This window comes from Hemitrygon akajei, chromosome 3 (genome assembly GCF_048418815.1).
Source record: "Hemitrygon akajei chromosome 3, sHemAka1.3, whole genome shotgun sequence".
NCBI lineage: Eukaryota > Metazoa > Chordata > Chondrichthyes > Myliobatiformes > Dasyatidae > Hemitrygon > Hemitrygon akajei.
The window spans coordinates 80,832,713-80,858,018 of NC_133126.1; the positions used below are offsets into that span (position 1 = coordinate 80,832,713).

The 25,306-nt window shown below is 43.5% G+C and overlaps 1 protein-coding gene across 6 annotated transcripts in view; it reads left to right on the forward strand.

Annotated features, from left to right (window-relative positions):
* smoc1 (SPARC related modular calcium binding 1) overlaps positions 1–25,306 on the forward strand; it is a 239,103-nt gene that overhangs the window by 67,579 nt on the left and 146,218 nt on the right. For 3 of the 6 annotated variants that reach the window (XM_073040224.1, XM_073040225.1, XM_073040229.1), the window contains exons 6-7: positions 4,924–5,013; positions 12,621–12,701. The exons of 1 other annotated variant lie outside the window; for it this stretch is intronic. In XM_073040224.1, the coding sequence (XP_072896325.1) occupies positions 4,924–5,013; positions 12,621–12,701 (171 nt within the window). The remainder of the gene's footprint in view (positions 1–4,923; positions 5,014–12,620; positions 12,702–25,306) is intronic. 2 more of the 6 variants (XM_073040226.1, XM_073040228.1) reach the window with 2 other exon arrangements.

A 25,306-nucleotide genomic window follows, 5' to 3' on the forward strand; every position in this document is an offset into this window, starting at 1 on the left:
TAAGTGTCCACACATTCAATCACACACACACTTTGGGTCAACATTATGGCATTATCAATACTTCATTTTCTCATGGGTTCACAACACAGGTTTATTTTAAGGAAGCGTTTTCCAAATTGTCATCTTGCTGTCCTTCTATATGTAATCATCACTGGGATACACTATTGGTATAACCTGTCTAAAAGATACACCCTGCCATTTATTGGACCTGCTGCAACACAGAGGCAAAGGGTAGGATTGTTCAGCTAATGCGAGTTTGGGCTTTGCAGATTTGAATCCTGATGCATACAGTCCATGAGCAAGGTGAGTGGTTTCACTTCAGACTTAGAAAGGAGAACGAAATGCTCTAAAATTCTGTCTAATAATTAGACTTCAGCAGTACTGTTTCTGTGGTGCCAATCATAAACACGAGAAAATCTGCAGACGCTGGAAATCCAAGGCAACTCACACAAAATGCTGGAGAATCTCAGCAGGCCTGGTTTGGTTTCTGTGGTACCAATCAAAGGAGAGCCAATCACTTGCAACTCTTATAAACCATCCATTTTGACAGGTTTCCAACCTTGTACAACAGGGCATTCACCCAAAGGAAGTGAAGAAGGAGGAACAGGGATAAATGGTTCATTTGGTCACCTCTGGGTTCTTACCCATCCTTCAAGCCAGCTTCCCCATTTGCTCAGTGAGAAAGTGCAATTGGTTCTCTCTTGGGGAAGCCTATGTAGATGTTTAAAAGAGGTGCATTCCTGCGCCTTTCATACCAGCTTGTTACTCAGGACAAAGATTGGGCTTTCGGCAGTCTTGCTGCTCTTCCAAGAGTGTGAGTGAAAAACAGTGAAGTTTTTATTGAAAGGGGCAGAAGCCCTCTCTGACCCAGCTCTGGGGAAGCTGATGCCTCTTTATGACCAGACAGAAGGAAAAGAAGGTTGAGTAAAGAAGGCACTTGAGCACTTTGTTTGCCTCAGTTGCCACCATACCTCCACTGAAGGGACTTAAATTGGCAGACTTTGACATTGCTCACAAAGAACCTGGCCATACCCTGTGATGGCAACAGGCTTCTAAACTATCATAGGCATCACAATCCAAACTTATCCTTGCCCATGAACTTCCCAATGAGGGCTTCAGACATGGTTAATTGCTCTTTACTCATAATCCAGTGTCACAGTAGCCAGCGTTAGATATGAACGCTGAGCGTGTGGACATCACTGAGTACCCTGTGTGTTTTCAGATGCAAGTGCTTGGTTATGCTTTAAGATTATGATCGTAAAGACTGTAGAATTTGAAGTGAAATGAGGTGCTGGTCTGTGGTTATTTATCCACCATTAAATATTCTAAGGGAAAGTGATCAGAAATGGTGAAATGCTGACGATTATTGCAGGTACTGTGTGCACGATCACACCATCATTGGAATACGACTTGGAATTGCAGTGGAGCGTGATTTTAGATTCCACAATCAAATTATTATTAAGTAAGGTTGGAACGTTGCCTCCATTGTATTCCCCTTCTGATGAAATTGATAAATAAGCCTCCAGATCACTTTGATTTAACAAAGAGAAATACTAATTGTCTGTTGAAGGACCTTTTTGTAGAAGGGTAGTTGGTTTTAAGCTGTCTCCTGTGAGTCGCAGCTGAATATTTCTGAACCTTCGATTTGTCTTGCCAACTGCAGCAGTCCCTTTGTGTCGATTGTGACCTCTGACCCATTTAGATGAGCTGGCTGCTATACAAATACATATTTTTGCTGGGAGTGAGAATTCCTCAGTCTCATAACTGTTGCAGGTTTCTGATGTAATTTGTCTGCATTCACTAGCCAAAAAAAAAATGGATTACGGTTACCAAGGCATTTAATTCAGTCAATGGCCCCTCTAGTCCTTAAACAAAGATCTCTCAACACTTCATAACAGAAAATTAAAACCTGAACATAAATCAGATGTTGGCTGGAGTCCTTATATGTTTTAAGACATTTTATAGGGACTTTTAAACAGAGTACCTTGATTGAAAAGTACAACACAGCGATGATCCTGCTGGCAACAACAGAACTTGAAATTAACCTACAAATGATTTCCTTGGTACTACTTTTGCAGAAGAGCTTGTTCCCCCTTTTCAGTCCATCCCAGACAACTTTGCCAGTGTAATGCCTGTCCCCTGGTTAAAAACAAAGCCAGGATTTCACCTGGTATTCCTTAACAACCCCTTCACTCCTCTCCGATGCAATGTCTGCTGTGGAGTTGGGCCCTTCCGTTGAGAGAGAAGCTTATGGCTCGGTACTTGTCTCATTTTCAAGCTTGTTGCGAAGATGATAAGTGCTGCTACTGGACTGCATGAAATGGGGTCAGGTGAGGTCTTAGCCCCTCCCCAGCTTGGACAGCCCAATGACTGCAGCTAAAGTCTGCACGCGTATTGCTTCTAATGTTAGGTGTGGAAATGTTTATTTCATACTCTCATCAGGCCAGGCAGCATCTCTGACAAAGAAAACAATGTTTCAGGTCTGGGACCTTCCATTGATGCTGGGCAAATCCTGATGGACCATCCTTGACCAGAATCGTTAACTTTATTTTTCTCTCCACAGGCGCTGCTTACTCTTATGGCTTCTCTTTGTTTCAGATTTCCAGTGTCTGCGGTTTAAAAAAATCTACTGTACTTTCTTGCCAAATAAAAACCTACTCAATTACCTGAAGACTGGACAGTAAGGCAAGATAATACATCCCACCATAGGCATATAATCTTTGTCTGTACTGGCTAATTTGAGCACTCCACCATGCTGAATATCCCAGTTACACAAAAGAGACTGCAGATGCTGGAAATCTGCAACAGCACACACAAGCTGGAGAAGAAACTCAGCCGGCCAGGCAGCCTCTGTGGAGGAAAATGAACAGTCGACATTTTAGGCCATTCATCAGTCCATTGATGCTATCTGATCTGCTGAGTTCCTGCGGGTGGTGTGTGTGTGTGTGTGTGTGTGTGTGTGTGTGTGTGTGTGTGTGTGTGTGTGTGTGTGTGTGTGTGTGTGTGTGTGTGTGTGTGTGTGTGTGTGTGTGTGTGTGTGTGTGTGTGTGTGTGTGTGTGTGTGTGTGTGTGTGTGTCTTTTGATCCTAAATAGGTACAAGCAGTTCTCAGGGAATGGAGCTTGTTTTCAGGATGACATGTTGCAGATGAATAACAACAGGCCTTTTCAGAGGATCTGGAACGGGAAGCCTCTGAGCCATGCTCCCATCTGCGGTCTACTCCACTACTGTCACACTCAGGACCCTTCACTGATGGCTCAGGTGGAGTATACAAGCTGCGTCTGTGTCAGAGTGGCAGAAACAAAGGAAAAGTTTGTCATGTTGGGAAGGAGCGCGTTTTGAAAAAGACCTGGAAGTCTATGGTACTGATGAAAGTAAGCCAAGAGCGGCTGGGGTAAAGCAGATGGTGGCAGATCCAGCACAGCTTTGGGTCCGTCCTGAGTGACCTTTTTGAAGTTGATGAAAATGAGGAGAGGTGGAAAAACATTTATTCCTACTGCACAGTGTTAAATTTATCTGACTGGCACCCATTGCAGCTATTTCGTTTTTTTATTCAGTTGTTTGGTAATCATCTTTTTTTTAAATTGGTTTTTATATTTGCATTTGGGCGCAGGAGTCAACAACCTGGCCGCTCAAGCCTGCTCGGCCTGTTACTGTGATCATGGCTAGACCAATTTTATTCCTCTAAGTCTTATCATCCGATCCTCCTGCCTCAGAATTTTCAGTGCAGAGCCCTCTCTGATCCCACTTACGGATGCCGGAGGGTGAGGGCAGCGGCCTTCTGCTCACCTGGCTGGCGCTGTCACAGTGGAGGCTAATCTCGTCCGTTCCCAGTAAGCCACGTGTTGACAGCCTGTATCATAGTGGATGTGGTCAGCAGCTGTAGCTGGACAAATGTCTGCAACGATCTTGCAGCTTTCCACCAGAATCGGCTGCTCGGTATTGTTTTGAAATACATAACTAAACTTCAAGGAAAATCAGTTGATGTCCTTTTTAAATGCTTGTGTGGTTATCTGCCTGGATCGCTTGGAGACGTGTTCAGGAGACTGAAATGTGATCTTCTTTTGGTTCTGGGTTAACCTCGGGAGTATTGGTGATTCTTTATGTGCTCCAGTGGCTGTCTTTATCCTTGCTCCACGTGGGAAGATGAGACTTGCTAAGTTGCTTTAGACGCTCAAGTGGACCATAGGGAGAGGGATCCCTTGCAATGTTGGAGCAGGAATAGTCTTCCTAAGGTCTGGTATCACAGAAGTATCCTTACCTGCAAAGCTAATGGGAGAAGAATCTGCCATCAGAAAGGGTAATGTAAGGGGTTTCTTCATGAACTGAATACTCCGTCTGACTGGGTCATAATCCTCGCCAGAGGAACAGGATGCTTCAGCGGCCATCAAAATGCAACAAAGGCAAGCCGGATATCTATTGGAAAACATGAGCTATTGAACTCCTAACCCCGTCAGCCTGAATTTGGTGTAAAGGTCAGAACTTAAGTTTTGCACCAGCTGATTATTTATTCATATCAACCAAAGTCATTAAATTAAATTGAAAAAGTGTTCCTTCAAATTCCAGTGTGCTCGTGTCTGAATTTATTTTTAAATGGTTTTGTGTCTTGTCTAGAGTGGCATAATGAAATGTCTTCTTCATCTATATTTCGATCTTCATTGTGTATAATGCATGTCCTGTGCCTGTCTCACTCTCCTTGTGCCCCTATCCCTGTAATCGGCTGACTCTGGGAAGCGTCTGGTGTTTGTTCTGCACGTTTTTCTGAGGTGGTTCTCTGTCCTGGCTTTCTGTGCACTGTCTGCTTCGTTTTGTTGCTGCTTTAGTCCGTTCCTTTCTGTTTTGTTCACCAAGTGGCCGGGCCATGTGCAAATCCCATCATTCAATAGTGCTGGAGAGTAGATAGTATTTACCTCAATAATGGTAGTTTCTTTTCAATTCTTTCTAACATTGAACTCAGAAGACGTCTCGAAGCCTACGCCAACAGCGGAAACCCAGCCGGTGTTTGATGGAGACGGTGAGTTGGTTTTGATCATCTTTCTTTGATCTGGCGTCTTTTTCTAATTGATGTTTGATGGGCATGGTGGGGGGAGGAGTTAGCCATCATATGTTCCTTTTTAGAGAAACAATTTCTTCTTTCAATGGGGGAAGAAAATTGAAATTCATTTACTACTTGAATGAATTACAATTTTCGAGGATGGTATCAAGTTGAATAATATTATGTCAGTGATTAATTTTTCCCTGTTTCTTTTCTTAATCTGATAGCATCTGTTTTACACCATAAGACATAGGAGCAGAATTTGGCCATTTGGCCCATCGAGTCTGCTTCACCATTTCATCATGGCTGAGCCAATTTTCCTCTCAACCTCAGTCTCTTGCCTTCTGCCCTAACTTAACAAGAATCTATCATTCTCTGCCTGAAATATACCCAATTGCTTGGCCTCCACTGCCGCCTGTGGCAATGAATTTCAAAGATTCACTACTGTCTGGCTAAAGAAATTCCCCTTCATCTCTGTTTTAAATGGACTTTCCTCTATTCTGAGGCTGTGTCCTCTGGCCTCAGACTCCCCCACTATAGAAAACATCCTCACCACATCCACTCTATTGAGGCCCTTCAAATTTCAATAGGTTTCAATGAGATCCCTTCTCATTCTTCTGAATTCCAGTGAGTACAGGCTCAGAGCCATCAAAGTCTCCTCATATGATAAGCTTTTCATTTTTGTGAACCTCCTTTGAGCCCCCTTCAATGTCAGCACATCCTTTCTTAGATAAAAGGCTCAAAACTGCTCATAATACTCCAAGTGAGCCTCACTAGTGCCTTATAAAGGCTCAACATTACATCCTTGCTTTTATATTCTATTCCTCTGGAAATGTACGCTAATATCACATTTGGATTCCTCACCGGTGACTCAACCTGCAAATAAACCTTTAGGGAATCCTGCACAGGGTAGCACAGAGGCACAGCCTCTCAGCTCCAGTGAGCCGGGTTTGAACCCGAGTTCTGGTATCGTATATCTGGAATTTCTCTGTTTGCCCTGTGAGCTCACTGCGTTCCCCCAGGTGTTCCCGTGTCCCAGAAGGTTAGTTGGCCACTGCAAATTGGTTCTCGTGAGGTGGCCAGCCGGAGCATGGGATGGGAAGGCCACATGGGGAAAATAAAGAGAGATTAGTGTGCTTGATGGTCAGTGAGTTGAAGACTGGTTGCCATACCTTATGACTCTGCTTCTGTGAATCTAATCTTCTCGAGGTCCTTTCCTTTGATAAAAGATGTACAGTTTTAGAAATGCTACCATGTTGACCATCACCTTCAAGCACGGACAGTGGGGTTTTAAGTAACCAGGCTGGGATTTCCTTTGACCAATACAGCACTGAGTGGAAGGTAGTGAGTGAGTCATGAACAAATAGGCATTGCATGACATAGAGATAAGAGGTCTAAATGTCACCTTGTGCAAAACTGTGCAATGATAAGGCTTAATTTTTAAGTAACTCGGCATAGTAATGGTTTTTAATGCTTGTTCTTTTGGAATAAGCACATTTCTATCCCAGGTTTGTTAAACAAAAGGGAAGCAATGGAATGAGTGGGGAGGTGAGAGAAGTCAGAATGAGGATCACAGTGAAATGTGCCCCAATTGCTGTCTTGTGCCATTTAATGATTAATGGAGCAGAGTACCATCGAATACTGTGGTCTAGGCTGAAAAGAGCGAGGGGTAATGTGGTAATCTCCACTCTGTTGCCAGGGCTTGAGGGTATTACACAGACACCACTTGACTCACATGTCAAAGTTGAGTGTCTTTTGTTGACTCCAGTGCCTTGCAGAAGGACTGCTTTCTGCAGCGAACTAACCATTAAAAGAAAATGAGGTGAATCTAACTCACTTACAAGAACGATTTGACCCCACAATAAATTTGCCAGCATGGACAGGCAAAGTGTAGGATGTGAGAGTGGGGGTAGAGATCGCTAGTGTTGCTCAGACACAGAATCAGTATTCTGTCATTATGTAGGTCCTATCCTGTTTCATTTGAGTGACACTGCACTAACTGAAAAAGCCAGGTGTTCAATACTGAACTTTAGTGATCAGAGCACGTAGACCTGCTTGTCTTTGGAAGGACAGAGGGGAGTGGGAGTAAATGAGATAAAAATTGAATGTGAGCAGCTTAAGTCATAAGAACAAACCAGAGAAATCAGGAGTGAGACCTACTTGATCCCTCAAGGCTATCCACCTCATTCAATAAGACTGGCTGATTTCTTCCAGAACTCATCTCCTGATCTGTACCAGTTCCACATGTTCCCTGTTCAATAAATTAACATGTGAAAAACTAAGGCCAGTCCCCCACCCAACTTCCACCTTAACTGTAGGTGGGTACTTCTTATTTCAACCTGATCATTTCATTTTCCAGTGTTTCGGCCAATCCTGTAACTTGTTACACCTCTGCCAGAACCAATAGAAGCATGGCTTCTATGTTGATTTTGTGATCAGTGTTGAACCGATCCTTCCTCATCCCTAATCTCTGGACCTCCAGTGTTTTGACCAATAAATATTGTAGCTGAATATTTCCAACGCCAACTCCCCATTTCTGTAACCTACCAGCTCCCCATATTCACCTTCATTTTTAGTCAGTGGTGAAGTTAAACTTTTGATACTGAAAGTTTAACATCAAGATTTGGTTCACTATTGATTAGACAAACAATTTGGGCATTCACTCCATGAATGGGTGTGACCTTTGAACTTTGGTCTCCTAGCATTTCTGCCATTTTTACATGCTGGTTCAGGACAGATCAGCGCAGCTCAGAAGTCTGTCGGTAGGAAGAAAGAGAAGTTGCGAATTTGAACCGACCCAAGAAGGAAGAGTATCAACTTTGCAAGTCTAAGTCTCGTTGAGATATGTGTGTTTGAGTGAGATTCCGTTACTGTGGATTAAACTGCTGATTCAGGAAGCTGGGAACTAATAGGGCACATTAGCAACCAAAAAGAATTATGATTGAATTTTACTAGGGAATCGCAAAGTCCCAGAAGGTATGGGTGGGAAAGTGGGTTGGTGTGTAGGAGTGTGTTAGTGGATTTCATTGTCCTAATATCACTGCCAAACACATTCAGTTTTATTAGAATCATTTTATGAGTACCCCACATGTCTAGTAATCTACAGCTCCTGCAGTCCCTGCAAAGTACCTAAAATCCCTTTGAAGTGGAATCTGCTGGTGTGGTTTGGACACCTAACTTTTTCAGGTCAGCTGAATGACTTTTGTTGGGGATATTATTGACAAAAAGGCTTTGTGCAGTCTTCAACACTGTACTTCAGTCTGCTAGAAATTGGTGTTTCCTGTTTAAAGAAATAAACTGCGAACAAATCTCTGCTTGGTGTGGTTATGGCCCAAGGGTTGGTGTTGATAGTCTACATAAGAAACATAATAAATGGGAGGAGGAGCAGGCCATCTGGCCTTGTCACCATTCATGAAAATCATGGCTGATCTTCTACTTGATATTCTGCTACTGACCCTTTAACACTCAAATCCCTTAACGCCCAGAAACCTGCTGACTGGGCCTTCCTGGGTTAAGCTTCTTTACCTTCTCAAAGAGCATATTTCTCCTCATCTCAATTGCAAATGGCCTACTCCTTATTCTCAAAGTGTACTCTGGTCCTGTACTCCTCAGTCAGGGGAAACGTCCTCCCTCCCTGCATTTAGCCTGACAAGTTCTTTAAGAATGGTGTAAGTTCTGATAAGATCTCCCTTTATCCTTCTAAACACTAGAGAGTATAATCCCTGTCCACTCAGTCTCTCCTCATGGCAAACTCACTATTCCTGGAATCCATTTGTGCTACACTCCCTTTATGACAAGAATATCTTCAGATAAAGAGACCAAAACTTCAAACAAAACTCCAGGTACAGTCCTACCAAGATTTCAGGCAATTGCAATAAAACTTCTTGATTCCACTCCTGCAGTGAGGGATAAACTGGGCTAGGAGGAAGGGCAAAAGGATTATAAGACCATACAATAAAGGAGCAGAATTAGGCCATTTGGCCCATTGAGTCTGCTCTGCCATTTCATCATGACTGATCCATTTTTCCTTTCAGCCCCAGTCTCCTGCCTTCTCCCCGTATCCCTTCATGCCCTGACTAATCAAGAATCTATCAACCTGTACCTAAACTTGGCCATGACTTGGCCTCCATAGCTGCCCGTGGCAAAGAATTCCATAAATTCACCACACTATGGCTAAGGGAATTCCTCCTCAGCTCTGTTCTAAAAAGGTGCCCCTCCATTCTGAGCCTGTGTCCCCTGGTCTTAGACTCCCCCACCATACGAAACATCCTCTCCAGATCCACTCTCTCGAGGCCTTTCAACGTTCAACGTTTCAATGAGGTCACCCCTCATTCTTCTGAATTCCAGTGAGCAGAATCCCAGAGCCATTAAACGCTCCTCATATGACAATCCTTTCAATCCCAAAATCATTTTTGTGAACCTCCTTTGAACCCTCTCCAATGTCAGCACAAAATTCTTCGAAAAGGGGCCCAAAACTGCTCACAATATTCCAAGTGAGGCCTCACCAGTGCTTTACAAAGCCTCAGCATTACACCCTTGCTTTGATGGAATGGAAAACATATGCAACCTGATGTAAAACCTCCAAAGTGAAAAACCTCTATGGTTCAAAAGCTGTGATGGCGTTGCTTTGTGGGAATAGTCCACAGTGGTAGAGTAACGTGGTAGAAATCGGCACTGTTGCAGAAAAATCATCTGCCAAGTTTCAGTTCGTAGTTTTTCTGAATTTAATGAGCTTTTAGAATACTGTGTTTACTATGAGATTGTTGCTGTTGCTTACATTGCACTTCCCTAGTGCAATGCAATATAGACTTTTTACACACTCACTTAACCGGCATTGTGTTCGAATGCATGCAGTGACGTTAATTCACTTAAGACCGAGCAATTTGGATTTTATTCCTGAGTTCTAATTATGCTGTTGACCTATGCCAAGGCAGTGATGGTAACACGGCGACAGGCCTTGAAATCGCTGGAATTGGGAAAATTCACCTGAATGCTTTCTGCACTGGATTGGTTTCCAGTGATATCAGTGGAAATATGTGTCTGCCTGTCTCTGTGTGTGCACGCGGGTGGGTGAGGGGTGTGTATGCCTCTATGTCTACAGTATATGTGGCACGAAGTGTGTGTGTGTTTCTGCCAGGGTTTGTGTCTGTGCGTGAGTGTGGCTTGTGGTCGGTGAGCCTGCTGACACTGACCAGTGAGTTACTGCAGAACAGAGTTTAACTGGAGTCACTGCCTTCACTGGTGGAAAAGAGAGAGCTGCTAGAGAGGAAAAAAACGTGTTGATTTTGAAATTGAGCACTGCTTTGACCCTGAGCTGGTGCTGGATGCCTGACCATCCACCCACAACACAGGGACGCAGAGGGCTGTGGAGGAGTAGCTTTGTTTCCCAGACACAGCTTCTGTTTGATCTCCCAATAAGTGTTTTTGTTTCAAATTCCCCTTGAATAATTTACTTTCTCTGTGCATGGGAAAGTTATGCAGTCAACTGGGACGGCACAGCTCCCAGCTCGGCCAGGATAAGTGTTGTCAGGCACCTGGGCGCGGAATTCAACGCTGCTCTTCACTACAGAATTAAGACTACAATTAATGAAGCTCTACGCATTATCAAAGTGTTACACGTACAGGCCCCAGATGAGTGCAAGGGTTCTATGAGTCAGTGAACAAGGACATACACTTTTGGGAATTATTGCTTTTGACAAGTGGATAACAACAGCTACAACTTGTGCATTCTGAAACATATCTCACAGATGACTTTACAATGTGCCCACTATATAGAATTTATTTTTAAATGGCCCTTTTCCAATCCCCTTTTAAAACGCCCATCTGTTTAGGTCCTGAGCTGGAGCCAGTGTTGTCGAGTATTTTGACTAATCCAACTTGTGGTTTGGATCCTTTTCATGTCTCTGGGTAGATCTTGGCTGGGTAAAATACTGAAGTTGCTCAGGGTTACAGAAAGGGACAACATTTTCTTGCAGAAAATAAGGCCCTTATTTGCCCAATGCAGACACACCCTTACCCACTTGAGGAGATTGTTGAAGTTAACTAGAGTGATTTCGGTGAACGACATTGTGGGTAGAACGAGTGACCAGCGCAACCACTGTAGCTCGCTTGTCTCATCGCGTAGCTGACATGGGAGAGAAATGTGAACTGCCAAACATACACTCCTTTATTACACAGATAGAGATGTCAACATGTACACAATTCCAGTTCAGGGCCTCGGAGTTCAGAGTTCAATTCCAACATCATCTGTATGTCCTTCCTGTGAAATACCTGGATTTAATCCGGGTACTGCGGTTTCCTCCCACAGTCCAAAGACATATCGGTGGGTTAATTGGTTTTTGTAAATTGTCACTTGATTAGACAAGGGTTAAATCAGGAGGTTGCTGGGCAGTGTGGTTCGAAGGCCGAAAGGGCCTGTTCCAATAAATAAATATACCATTTTATTTCTATTAAAGATTCAAAGTACTTTTATTATCTAAGTATTATCTTCCAAAGTTACTGTTGGAGAAACTCCCTCAGTCTGTCATTTGAATTTAAGACCTTTGCTCAGCGCAAGGCACCCACCTCTCAAAGGGGCAGTGTGTTGTACTTCTGAAGCTTGGTTCTTTTAAACAACAGTTACATTTTGGAAGCAAGGCATACCCTGTTCGATATGGCACGTTAGTGTGAAGATAAATTTTAACCCCACTGATCTTTTGATGATTTGTTTTGCCTCTAATAGAAAGCAGAGGATCTTTGAAGTACTAGTATGCGGTTGTATTTTCTGATGCATTTTAAAAAATCTTCCAGAAATATTGTGTGCCGGATGACGGAATCTTATCGAATACCCAACTCTAAATCTGATAGGGGACTTAGTTCATTAACAGTGCACAGATTACACCTGGGTCCGCTGGGTACAGAACATGACAAGCATATCAAGTGTACAGAGTGAAACCTAATGCCATGGAATGCTTGTTTTGACCTCACTTGTGTGCAGCCGTGTGAGGTTGATGGCAATGGCTTTACACACTGGCGTATTGAAGTGTTGTGGCCTGCTTCAGGGTTACTTAAGAAGGGTCTGACCTTGTATGGAAGGTGGGTCTGAGATACCCATCTCCTCTAAATTGTAAACACATGTAATTCTGCAGATGCTGGAAATCCAGAGGAACAAATACAAAATGCCGACCTTTAAATTGTTTTTATGCTTAGTGATTGCCCCATTCATCTCACCTCTGTGTCTGTTCTCATGACTTAGAGACCTTGCACAGAACTGGTCAGTTCCCGCTCCCTGCTCCCTGATTCCTGCAAATGGCTCTGCTTTAATGTGCCTTTTCATTTCCACTGCAGATGCTCTCAGGTTTGTCATTTACTTTATCAGGACACCAGTTGGCTTCAACACCCTGTCGACAAATGTCAATGACATGCTTGTGCACAATGAGACTCTTAATTGCCAGGAAACTGTATCACTCACTGATCGAACGGACCACATTTAGTATGCTTGAAAGTTGAACCAGATCACGTTTTAAATTTCTGATAGCAAATAATTTAAAAATGAATTTTCAGCACAGCAGTTCATGTGCAAATGTCTTGATTTTGCTCTGTTTCAGAGATTACAGCACCGACCCTTTGGATAAAGCAACTAGTTAGTAAAGACTCCAAGCACAATGGCTCCAGTATGAGGGTTCAAGGTAGGTGAAGCATGCTAAAAAATATGCGGCAACATTTCTAAGTTACCCTGGTAAGGCATCACTGATGGTTAGTGAAGGAAAAAGCTTATTTTATGAGAAGAACATATTTCATATTTTAAAAGCAAAATACTGCAGAGACCGAAAATCTCAGCAATGAAATGCTGGTTCTACTCAGCCAGTGAGGCAATGTCTGTCCAGAGAGAGCAAAGTCAATGCTTGCAGGTCAGTGACCCCTCCAAAGAAGCCTCTTGATCTGGAGAGTGTTCCCAGCATTTTCTGTTGTTAACAAACTTGGATTTGGAAGTGGTTGGAGATTGCTGAACCCATACTGAGGGTTACTTTACTGTTACAGGGCTCGCGGTGTGAAGCTCCTTTGGCTCTGCAGTAGAGATAGCTGTCTGAGATTGTCAGCTGGGACTGATCCAATAGTACCTAGGCCTCAGGTCCCAACCTGGGTGCACAGACCCCTCGGTTAATGGTAGGGGTCCATGGCATAAAAAAGGTTGGGAATTCCTGATCTACAAATTAGCACCAGTTGACAACGTATAAACTTGCTGCAAGATGAATTCTTTACTGTTAGGAGTGCTGTTAAACAGAATTGCCATGTTTATGTCTTCCACCCAGATCAATATTTTCTCTTGAATACATAAGTGACTCTGCACATGCAGAATGGCTTGATCATGCTGGCTTCATTGCCAAAGCTGCTGACATAATAGGGCCTCTTTAGAATGATTGGATGAGATGAAGGGAAGAGGCTTGTTTGATTAATCAGTAGGGCCTGTTTCCGTGAATTATATGATGTTCTGGTGACTCTTGTGTCTAGATGTTTGTACTTGTGATCTGGATCGATAAGGTTGAGTCATAATCATTGCAGTTTCCAGATGAGTGAGAAGTAGGCCAATTCGGCCCATCAAATCTATACTGGAGTAATCTTGTTCTCTCTCCACCCCCCCCCCCCCCCCCCAATTTTCCCTTTAGTCTTTTCTCCACATATCAACTTTGCGCACTCACTCCACCTACAGCCCAGGGACAATTTAGAGCAGCCAATCAACTGACTTACAGAGCGAGGTGGGAGGAAATGGAGTCAGCACTGAACCTGGGTTGCTGACACTGTGAGGGAGCAGCTCTGCCAGCTGCACCAGTGTGGGGGATTCAAATAGAATAAATTCAGTAAGTCTGGAATAAAATAAATAGTTTCAAACTACTGGATTGTTCTCCTAAAAACCACCTAATTAGCCCAGTCAGGCTTGTATTTACCCACTTTCTCATGACACAGAAGGTGATTATTTAACCCTTTAATTCTTTTCTCAGAGTGACTTCATCAAGTCCAGTCCTCAGGTTGTTTAGGAGCAAAATCAGAAAGCACTCCCCCCCCCCCCCCCCCCACGCTAAGGATGACAAATGTATGGAACTGTCCGAAACAGTGTTTGGACATTGGTGCAAGAGTGGGGACAGTAGATTTTTGGTAGGTGACACAGGGATAAGGAACAATATATGTGAAAGGAGCTGGGGCATTTGCTAATGGATGATGGGATGGTGCTAGAACATGTAATAGCCCTCTTCCATCTTTTAATTTTGAGCTGATTATTATCTTTCTATTGCAATCCCATCACTGAATATTGGTGAAAGATATAGTTTATAGGTTGAGAATCTTTGAGTTTTACCATTTTAAGGATAATCTTTCAACCAGGACCAAAATTCCATTGTAGCAACATTGATTTCTCTAACTCCTGCTAACCACTTTCCTCTTTCTGCTCTCCCCCCCTTCCCCCTTCCCCTTCTCGTTTACCCCAGTCTTATGACTCCTTTACCCCTTCTTTTCTCCTTCCTCATCTTCGTGACCTACCGTTCACCACCACCCCCACCTCCAGGTTCCCCACCTCCCTTTTGCTCCACTGTCCTGTCCTATTAGATTCCTTCTTCCTAAGCCTTCTGCCTCTTCCTCCTATCATCTCTCAGCTTCACCCACCCACATTCCCCCCTCACCTGTCATCACTTATCATCTGCCAGCTGGTACTCCTCCCACTGCTCTCCTCCCCCCCCCCCCCCACCCCCCACTTTCTTCTCCTGGCTGTCCCCTTCCTTTCCAGTCCTGATAAAGGATCTCGGCCCAAAACATGGACTGTCTATTCCCCTCCATAGATGCAGAGTTCCTCCAGCAGTCCGTCCCACTGCAGCAGCTTGGGCTGACTCTAGATGTGAGGTCATGCTGCACTGTAACCAGCAAAGGCAGGCCAGCAGCTAACTTGAGTGTAGCTGGGACTCGGCCTGCAATGAGATATTGACTGTAAGTCATATTTCAATGACGCTGGTGGGATTCCGCAGCACTCCTCTGGAAAGAGCCAAGCGCCTGTTACGTCCACCTGAGAAGGCAGATGGGTACTTGTTTCACAGCAGTCCAGGGTCTCCTGTGTACCACATTGCATCGTCAAACCACATCATGGAGCAGAGCTCGAGCCCACGAACTTCATGCAGAGGCGCACCCGCGAGCCCTGCTAATGGAAGTGCCTGATGAAAGTTGTAATGAATAGAATGGGATGGCTCCAGGCACTTCGACCTTCAGGGTTATCCTGATAACTCAGGGAGTCTGCTTGCTGATGCAAAGACCCGGTATGTGAAGAGAGCTTTATTGAAAAGTACAGAAACCCTTTGAGGCCACTCTTCAAATATCAGCTTCAAAGCCTTTGGTAAGAACTTCATGAGTCTAATTCCTAAGTAGACACCATCCACATGAGATTGGTGTGGTGTGGGGCAGCTAGTGGCTTGGTGTTGAGGAGCAGACTAATTTTTTTTAGCTCTGCTAAAATTATATACCATTTCATCAATGGCTTTGACATCACACTGCAACCTGGTAAGGGTATTGTCCATTCATTGCTATCTTTGGAGAGAGGGCTGTTCACTGATGCATTTCATGACTGGAATGCATTCTCAATGCAATCATATTTCACTGAATTTCCCTTTAAATTTAACTTACCCTTAATTTCCTCTTAATTTTTATTCCCTGTTTGTAATGGAATTTTCATTGAGGCCCGTTATCCAAACACATCCATAGCCAGTGCAGCGTGGAAGCATTGGGTCCACCATGGGCAGCAGTCGGCGTATCATTACCTTGGACACTGTCTGTTCTTGCTGGTATCCCGAAATCCCTGCAAAGCTCACCTCCTTACAACCTTGGAACTGCCCAGATGTAGATTCTTAGCTGTGGCATTATCTGATTAAAATCACACATGCCAAATGGGAATCTGAGTAGAAAGGCACTGCAATATTTACAGCATCATTGCTTGGTGCATGGTAAGGATACAGTGTGTCCTTGTGACCTCTGGACAAAGCAGACAACTTAATGCCGATTTATGGCTTGCTTTGTGCTGAACTTCAACCCAACTGGGAACTTGGTTCACTTCATGCAGACCCCTGGCCAACAAGCAAAGAGAGGGAAGGTTTCCCTTCCTTTCATCCTTCTGGGCTGGATCTGTTCCAGGGTCTTGGAGGTGAAACAGTTGTCTGCTAATCCATTGCAACTACCAGCATAGTGGATCTTTGGCAGAACAGAAGCTTATCCTTGTTCATTTGGAGAGCAGAAGCAGTTTCACTGGCATTGGGGGGAAAAGAATTCCATGCCACTTACATCATTAAAAATTATTCAAGACATCTTTGTTCCAAAATCAGCAGTAGACTTGTCCTTGGATAGCTCAGCTAATTACCAATATGAGTTTCCAAGGTTGGAATCTTGCAGTGCTAGGTTTACACGAGAGTGATGAAAATGCCTCAGACACACAGGGCTGCAACTCTGAGCAGTACAGAATTACATTGCTCCCACAAGAATAAGCTTCTTTCCAAACACAACTTCTCAGTTTTGCTCAAGAAAAGCCTCTCTTTTGTGCCATGTCCGAGAATTAATGGGGCTTAGGGAAATGGGGAAGTTGCTCCTAGTACAATCTGCACATTGGATAACTACAGCTGCTCCCCACTTTTCTCTCAGGCTGTCATCCCTCCACTGGTGTAAAGTTGATTTGGCTTCTGGATGCCCACTTGTCTCTTGACCTGTTCTGTTCACCCCTTGCTCCCACTACCATTCTGAAGCTGAAGGTGCACCTCAGGTTTGTGCTCATCTATCTCCAACATCTGCCTTTGTTTTTTGTTTTTGATTTACAAGTCCCACCTTGGTCTTAAGACTCTCCTTCAGTCCTCAGCTCACCTCCCCATATCTGGCTGAAGAGTTAGCCACTCTTGAAAGCTAAATCTGGCTTCATCACCAGCCTTGTTATTCTAACCAATGACTCATTATATTGACCCTTTTTCACACTTACTTTCCCAAGACCTCATTATATTGGCACTGCTTCTTCAGATCATTCCAGCTTCTAAAAGTTATAAGCTTTTAATTCCTTGTCTTGGCGTTATTGAGAAAACTCAGCTCATTGTCCTAGAAACCCATGGGTATGAGAGACGTGTCCAATCCACGGGCTTTAGCCTTCACACCAGATATTGTTTTGAACCATCTCCATCCAGACATCTGCTCAGCAGCAATGGAATCCTGTAATTTTCATGTAGGACATTTTTCATGAGCATCACAATCTAGAAATCATAAACATGTTTTCCCTTTTACAAAGTTAATTATATCTTTTAAAGGGTTGGGATATTATTTTAATGTGTTTGTAATTCAGGGCCGCACAAAATACTTGTGACAAATTCCTGGTAGACGTGGTCTTTGATGGGCTCACAAAGAAATCAAGTGACTGTAACCATGAATTATCTTTATTTGTGTTGATGCACTCTGGGTTTCGGGAGATCCCAACATACAGTAATGCCATTTAGGTGCGCGGCAAGTTCTCTTCATTTGAATAATTATTGGCCAAGGCTCACACCCTTCAAAATGGTGCTCCGGAATCTGAAGGGGTAGTTAGGCCCTGATTTTAACTTCTCGTTGAAGGGCAACACCTTAGACTAAGCAGCGCAGAGACAATCATCAATATCTTTGTGCTCAGGTTTGGGACATGATCCATGTCCATCTGTTTGAGGCAACGGTGCTGCGAAGTGAGCCACCGCTATCATCACAGCAATTTTACTTTTGTTGTAAATCTCATGTAAAGCCTGTTCATGCTCTGTTTAGTGAATGCAGTTAAAGTGTGTATGGGACGGATGGGGCGTGTGGTGGAGGGAGGGAAGAAGAAAATGCTCGCAAATAAAAAGCCCAGCTTTGTGGGGCTGCTAAGGCAGCATTACATTATACTGTCCAGTGATTTGTAAATGTATGAGTGTGACAGGTTCTTTTAGTATATTTGCTTAGCAATAATGTGCTAAGGGATGGAAAACTTGAGCGATGATGCAATTACGTGACCCAGTTTGGATAGGTTATGAAAAACCAGGCTGAAATTCACACAATGAATCCTGGGACATAATTTAAAGAGCCACATTTTGGGAACAACCAAACTGAAAATAATCCATGGCCATTAAACCAGGTGAAAATATCATTAGACAAACCTAGCATTGTTACAGTAACCTGCCAGTTTGCGCAAGGAGGGGTGGTGGGCTTCAGACGTTCACAAGCGTGAATTCCTTTCCCCTTGTTTCCATTTCTTTCTGCATCTTCAAAAGTTGCATTGGCATTTTAAGGAGGGATTTGCTTCTGTAGATGAGTAACTGCCGTTATTTCCAGCATCTGAAAGCTGAGGAAGACATGCGTTACTGTTTAAGAGTTCTGAATTCAAGATGTTTGCTTTGGGGCAGTGGTTTCCATCTTGATGTTTTGAATGAATATTTTTTTCAAAAATATACTTCATTCATAAAACTTGCAAGTAAATAATGCAGTATTTTCATATGTCACAGGATATATTATCCACACATGTTATATCAGCATAACGTCATTCTTTTCTTTCACATGAGGGATGGTGTGAGCCATTTTTACTCAGGGCCCTATTTGAGTGGGACCTATATTATAGCCTCAATGATGGCTGTCCTGAATTTCAGCACGTCCCTGGCACTTGGTCCTGCAGCTGGAGCTGTGCCAGTCAGATGCCCTGACTATTTGAACAGTGTCATTCATTCATCAGTTTCCAGTCTCGGCTGCTGATGCTGGAAATCTGAAATAAATTTAGAGAAGGATAGGGATCTTGGAACAGCTCCATGTTTCTCTCCACGGATGTCACCTGACCTGTTGAATATTTACAAAGCTTTCTGTTTTTAACGTATTGGCCGCAAGTCAAGCCTTTTTGCCTTGGGTCCTCTCTAAGTGAATGTCATTGCTGTTTGAACCCATGGCCTTCTGAGGTTCTGTCCTTGGTGGTAACTTGGTGGCACTCAATCAAATGTGTGACCTTATCAGTCACTGCTTTGAAGCTATATCCAGATTTCTTTGTTTTGTTACTCTCCTGGGTCCTACAGCATGTTGGCTGTCCCAACATTCACACAATGAATGTTAAATGATAACACTTAAGGGATTGTTGTGCTTGTATTGTTTGGAGATGGAGCGGGATGGGCTTTTGACAGATCAAGCAGAGCAATAGAAACATCTTGTTAGCCATTTCCTTTGTAATGCATGGCAGTTGCTTAAATTGACGTAGGGTGAAGATAATTGCTTTATTTACAGTGAAACACTTGGTTATAAAACAACTCTCACAAACTGTTGGCAAACCTGGCAATTACAATCCAACTGGAGGTCATTTAATGGGGCCCTTTAAACAGCTTGGATCTTAAAGGAAAACTAATTGGTGCATAAGTGCTGAGTAGATAACCTGCCTGTGAACTGCTATAAAAATGATTTAGGTTGTCCCAATCTCAGTGTTTACAGCACTAAAAGGAATTTGTAGAACTGTTGGGTAGGTTGCTGCAAATTAATTTAAAATAAACAGCCCACAGTTGGACAGGCTAGAGAAGAGAAAGGACTAGTGTTTCTGGTCAAATTCCAAAGTAGATAATAAACCTGATTCTGATTACACTGGGCATATTGAATGAATTCAAATTGGTCTAGTTGTCAGTAAAAGTAAGGTTTCTTCTTAATCCTTCACCAGAGGTTTGCTTGATCACAGATTTTCCAAGTTCAAAGTTCAATGTAAATTTATTATCAAAGCATGCATAGGTCACCACATACTGCTTTGAGATTCATTTTCTTGTGGGCATTCACAGTAGATATAAAGAAACACAATACAATTAATGAAAAACTACACACAAAGAAAGATGGACAGAAACAATTTGAAAAGTAAGACCAACTGTGTAAATACAAAAGAAACTAACAAACATAATAAGTAAAATTGAGAACAGGAGTTGTGGATTCTTGAAAATGAGTTGATAGGTTATGGAAACAGCTCAGTGGTGACAAGAGTGAAATTATTCACTCTGGTTCAGGATCTTGGTAGCTCAGGGGTAATAACTGTTCCTGAACCTGGTGGTGTGGGACCTAAGGCTCCTGTATCTTCTTGATGGCAGTATCATGAGGAGAGCATAGCCTCGATGGTGGGGGTCCTGGATGGTGGGTGCTGCTGTCAAGATGTGTATCTGAGAGAAACATCAACTATTGGAGTCTTCTGTAACTAGCAGTCCGGGTTGATATTAATAAAGGCTGAAAGTATACATGAGTCTAAGGCAGAGGTTCACAAGCTCTTGCTTAGTGGTATAGGTCCATAGCATAAAAAGCTGGGAACTCCTGCTGATTTAGAGAGCTGACGAAGCTGAACGTATTGGACTGCGGTAAAGGAGCTTCTCGCTCACAGTAAAACGCTGAGAAGTGAGAATGCCCACTTCTACTGAGGTCAAGTCAAAACTGCTTGAATGGTTTGCAGGTTCAGTTTAGCATTCTGCCCTCCCTGTTGAATATGGTGACTCCTCAGAGAACCATGCTCTGTTGGAGGCAGCCTTTGGGTAAACTGTCCTCTTGGATTTGTCTGTGGGCAGCATCCAAGGTGGAAGGATTATGGATTTGAATGTCACTCCGGAGACTTGAGGACAAAAACCTTAGCTAAGGGTACGTTGTGGTATTGAGACTGCGCTGGGTGGTGCCGACTTTCAGGTGAGCCGTTAAACTGCTCTTTGAGCAAGTACGCAGAAGGTACTTCAAAGATGAATAGGGGAGATATTCCCTAACACAGGAAATTCTGCAGATGCTGGAAATGCAAAGCAATACACTCAAAATGCTGGAGGGACTCTGCAGCTCAGCAGGTCAGGCAGCATCTAGGGGAATGAATAAAGAGTTGATGTTTCGGGCTGAGATTCTTCTTCGGGACTGAAAAGGCGGAGGGAAGATGGAACAAGAGGAGGATAGCTAGAATGTGATTGGTGAAGCCAGATAGGTAGGAAAGATAATGGGGCTGGAGATGAATGAATCTGATAGGAGGTGAAAGTGGACAATAGGAGAAAGGGAAGGAGGAGGGGATCCAGGGGAGGTAATAGGCAGGTGAGAAGAGGCAAGAGGCCAGAGTGAGAAATAGAAGAAGAGGAGAGTAGAAGAGAAGAGAGAATTTTTTTATGGGAAGGAGAAATTGATATTCATGCCAGATGGAATATTAGGTGTCGCTCCTCCACCCTGAGGGTGACCTCATCTTGGCACAAGAGGAGCCGTGGACTGACATGTCGGAACAGGAATGGGAATTAAAACGTTTGGCCTCCGAGAAGTTCTGCTTTTGGCGGATGGAGCGGAGTTTTCCCTGCCTGTATCTCCTGTTAAGGATTTGGTCTTTGCTGCAGCTTCTGGTAGCAACTTGTGTACAGTTGAGCTGTTTCCTCCACTGCAGCAGCTGCACTCTAGACCACTTCATGAATTACAACTAGATGGACTTTTCTGCTGGTTTGCAGGTAACTCTGAGCAAGGGAATCACAGAAATTTCCCCCGCGCATTCAGAATGGTGCCCTAGCAAGATACACACCTACCTGAGAGGAAAGACTTGGCTTAACTTCCTAAGTAGAGACCCAGTTGGGAATGAAATGAAGCATCTGAAAGCACAGCTACTGCTCCCTTGCAGTCCTGCCCCTTTCTCCTTTTCTCAGCTGTTCACACACATTTAGGTGAAAAATCTCACCCCGTGAGTGTGTGTTTAGCAGAAGCGTAACCTACACAAAAAGAAAATGAATGAAGTTCAGGAAGTACTACAGTTGAAGAGATGATGCAGTCACTACAGCACCAATTAATTTATTGATCTCCAATGCATTTAAAGTAAATATAAATTTTAACACAGAACAAATTGATTAGAATGGTACACAATAACAAGCACGAGAAAATCTGCAGATGCTGGAAATCCAACTGTCTCCTGCTCCACTCCCTTTGACAGAAGTTTATGGGTTCAAACCCCACTCTAGATACTTCAAGTCACTAAAAGTAGACGCACTGGTCGTTAGAAATGTCGTGTGCAAATGTGTTGCCGTGTTTCCTCTAATGCAGCAGTGACTCTATTTTGGGAATGTCTCGAAAGCTGGCATCGACTTTTTATGGGCTGAATGATTTCTTTCTAAATGGTAAGAAATGGTTGCTCTACTTCCTGTATCTCAGTTGATTGGACTGTCACAGGTACTTTGGGACATCCTGCGGTCACAGTGGAGCAGCTGGTAGAACTGCTGCCTCACAACCCTTGTGATCCTGGTTCAATCCTGACCTTGGGTGTCGTCTGTCCAGACTTCGCCTGTTCTCCCTTTGAGCGGGTGGGTTTCCTGTGAGTGCAAATGTGTGAAAGTTGAGTGATAGGAATGAGGGGGCCAGCCGTTACTGGGAATTCGGTGAGAATAAAGTAACATTAGTGTATTTTGGAAGTTGATCTGCGGACTTGGTGGACCAACGGGCCTGTTCTCTTCCTGTACGACTCCGTAACAAATGACATCATGTATAAATGCAAGTCTGTTCATTCATTGCATCTACAGTTAACATCATTCAACTAATCTTTTTTTTGCTAAAGAGAACCTCCTGGATCTCTTGGCTTCCTGTTTGGTTTGGTATGAAATGAAATCAGTAATCATTAATATAAAAATAAGACTTTAAGATAGAAGCTGAAAAATGTCTGGGGACCCAGTTGTCTCTTGCTCGCTCTCTTCTGAAACCCACTCTGGATCACTTGTAATATGTCACAGGTAGCCTTCCTCGTGAGCTTAGTAAATTGGTTTAATATTATAGTCACATGTTCCCAGGTATCCATACATATCCTTTCAGTACAACAGTACATTGGGAGAGCACAAGGGAAGCTAATAACAGAATGCAGAATGTAGTGTTACAGTAACAGAGGAAGTGCAGTGCAGGCAGACAATAAGATGCAAGGCCTTCAAGAGATAGATTGTGAGGGCAAGAGTTCAGCTTACGGTGCAAGGGTACTGTTGGAAAGTCTTACAACGCCAAGACAGAAGCTGTCCTTGAGCTGCTTTACCAAGGCAGTAAGAAGTGCAAGAAGGCTGGTTTCTATCCACAACACTACAACTTCTTGTATTCTTGGCAGAGCAGTTGTCATAGCAAGCAGCGATGTGTCCAGATAAGAATCTTTCTACGGTGTGCCAATAAAAATTGGTGAAGGCTCTTTATCCTCTTGAGGAGTTAGAGAGGCTGGTGAGCTTTCTTGCGTCTGTGTGGTTAGACCAGGACAGGGTATTGGTGATGTTCAGTCCTCGGAACTTCAGCCTTCCAGACTGTTGACCTCGGCACCGTTAATGCAGAGAGGAGCACGTGCACAGCACCCTCTTCCTGAAGTCGAGGAGTTGCTGCTTTGCTTTTCTGACAATGAGAGAAGTTCAAAGTCAAGCTTATTGTCATCTGCTCAGGTACATGTATGAACAGGTCCAATTTAAAAACTTGCAGCCACATCACTTGCGTGTAGCATCATCTAAATGATATTCAGAAGAAAATTGTAAATTGATAATAAATTATACTTTTTTTACATGGAAACATAATTAGAACAAAAAAATAAACAAAGTCAATTGTGCTGCAAAATGGTCAAAGTGTTCATAATGTTGCTAAACTGTAGGATTACGGTTCTCTGGTTGGTTCAGGACCGAATATTTGAAGCAAAGTAACTGTTGTTGGACCCGGTAGTGTGGGACTGTACTTCCTGCCTGATGGTTGCTGTAAAAGGTGGCGTGGCTTAGATGCTGGGGGTTGTTTAACAAATGTTGTCTTCTTGAGGCAGCAATGCCTGTAAATACTACCAGTGATGGGGAGGGATGTTATCATGATGTATTGGGCAGAGTCCACTGCTCTCTGCAGCTTCTTGCATTCTTACGCATTTGCTTTTGCATAGGTATTGAAGGCAGAACTGTAGTCAATAAACAGTAGTTTAATGTAGATGTCCACTACTTTCTTATTAGACACCAGACAGGGTGAATTGGCATGTCCTAATTCCCTTGTCAGAGAAGTCAAGGGTTATGGGACTTAGACTTAAGATGGACAGTTCATGTTTTGGATGGACATCTTTCATCTGAACTGTCAGATCAGACGAATGGTCTTGTTCCCAAACATCACCTGTTCCTTTTCCTCCACAGATGCTGCCTGACCTGCTTTTTGTGCGTTGCTTATTTAGGGAGCATACGGATGAACATTTGATGTGACATAACTTAAAAGTCTGCAGACATTTGAGCTCAGGCCGTAGTAGCTGACATGGCTGAAGGACTTGGTCCTGTGACATCAAGTTCAGCAAATCTCCCATTCTGACAATGACTGGAGCTATAGAGAGTTACAGAATAGAAACAGGTTCTTCAGCCAACCAGGTCTGTGCAAACCTTCACCCACCCACGTAGACTAATTCCATGTTTATCCCTTTTTATTTATTCCCCCATTCTCCTCAGGCTTCCCCAGATTCTGCCACTCAGCAATGCGTTGTGGGCAATTTGCAGTGCCTAGCAATCTGCACTTGTTTGGGACATGGAGAGAAACTCTTAGAAAATCCACACAGTCACAGGGAAAATGTGCAAACTCTGCAAAAACAACAACCCAAATCAGGATTAAACCCTGTCCTTATAACTTTGCATGTCATATCAAAAGGAAGCTCCCTGTGAAAGATTCCACATCCCATTCCCATTCCAATATGTCAATCCATGGCCTCCTCTACTGTCGAGATGAAGCCACACTCAGGATGGAGGAACAACACCTTTTATTTTATCTGGGTAGTCTCCAACCTGATGGCATGAACATTGATTTCTCTGACTTCCGGTAATGCCTCTTCTCCCCTTCTTAACCCATCCCTAATTTTTCACAATAACTCCTTGCCTGTTCACCATCTTCCTCAGGTGCTCCCCTCCTCCTTTCTTTCTTCCAAGGGATTCCGTCCCATGATCCTCTCCCTTCTCCAGCTCTGTATCCCTTTTGCCAATCACCTTTCCAGCTCTTAGCTTCATCCCTCCCCCTCCTGTCTTCTCCTATCATTTTGCATTTCCCCCTCCCCCTCCCACTTTCAAATCTCTTACTATCTCTTTTTTCAGTTAGTCCTGACGAAGGGTCTCGGCCTGAAACATCAACAGTGTTTCTTCCTATAGATGCTGCCTGGCCTGCTACGTTCCACCAGCATTTTGTGTGTGTTCCAGGTGAAAGCATGCGGTTCTGCTGTTGCCAGAAATCTAGAGCAACAAACGCAAAAGGCAGCTTCCATGGAGGGGGATAAACAGTTGACATTTTCAGGTGAAGACCCTTCATTAGGACTGGAAAGGAAGGG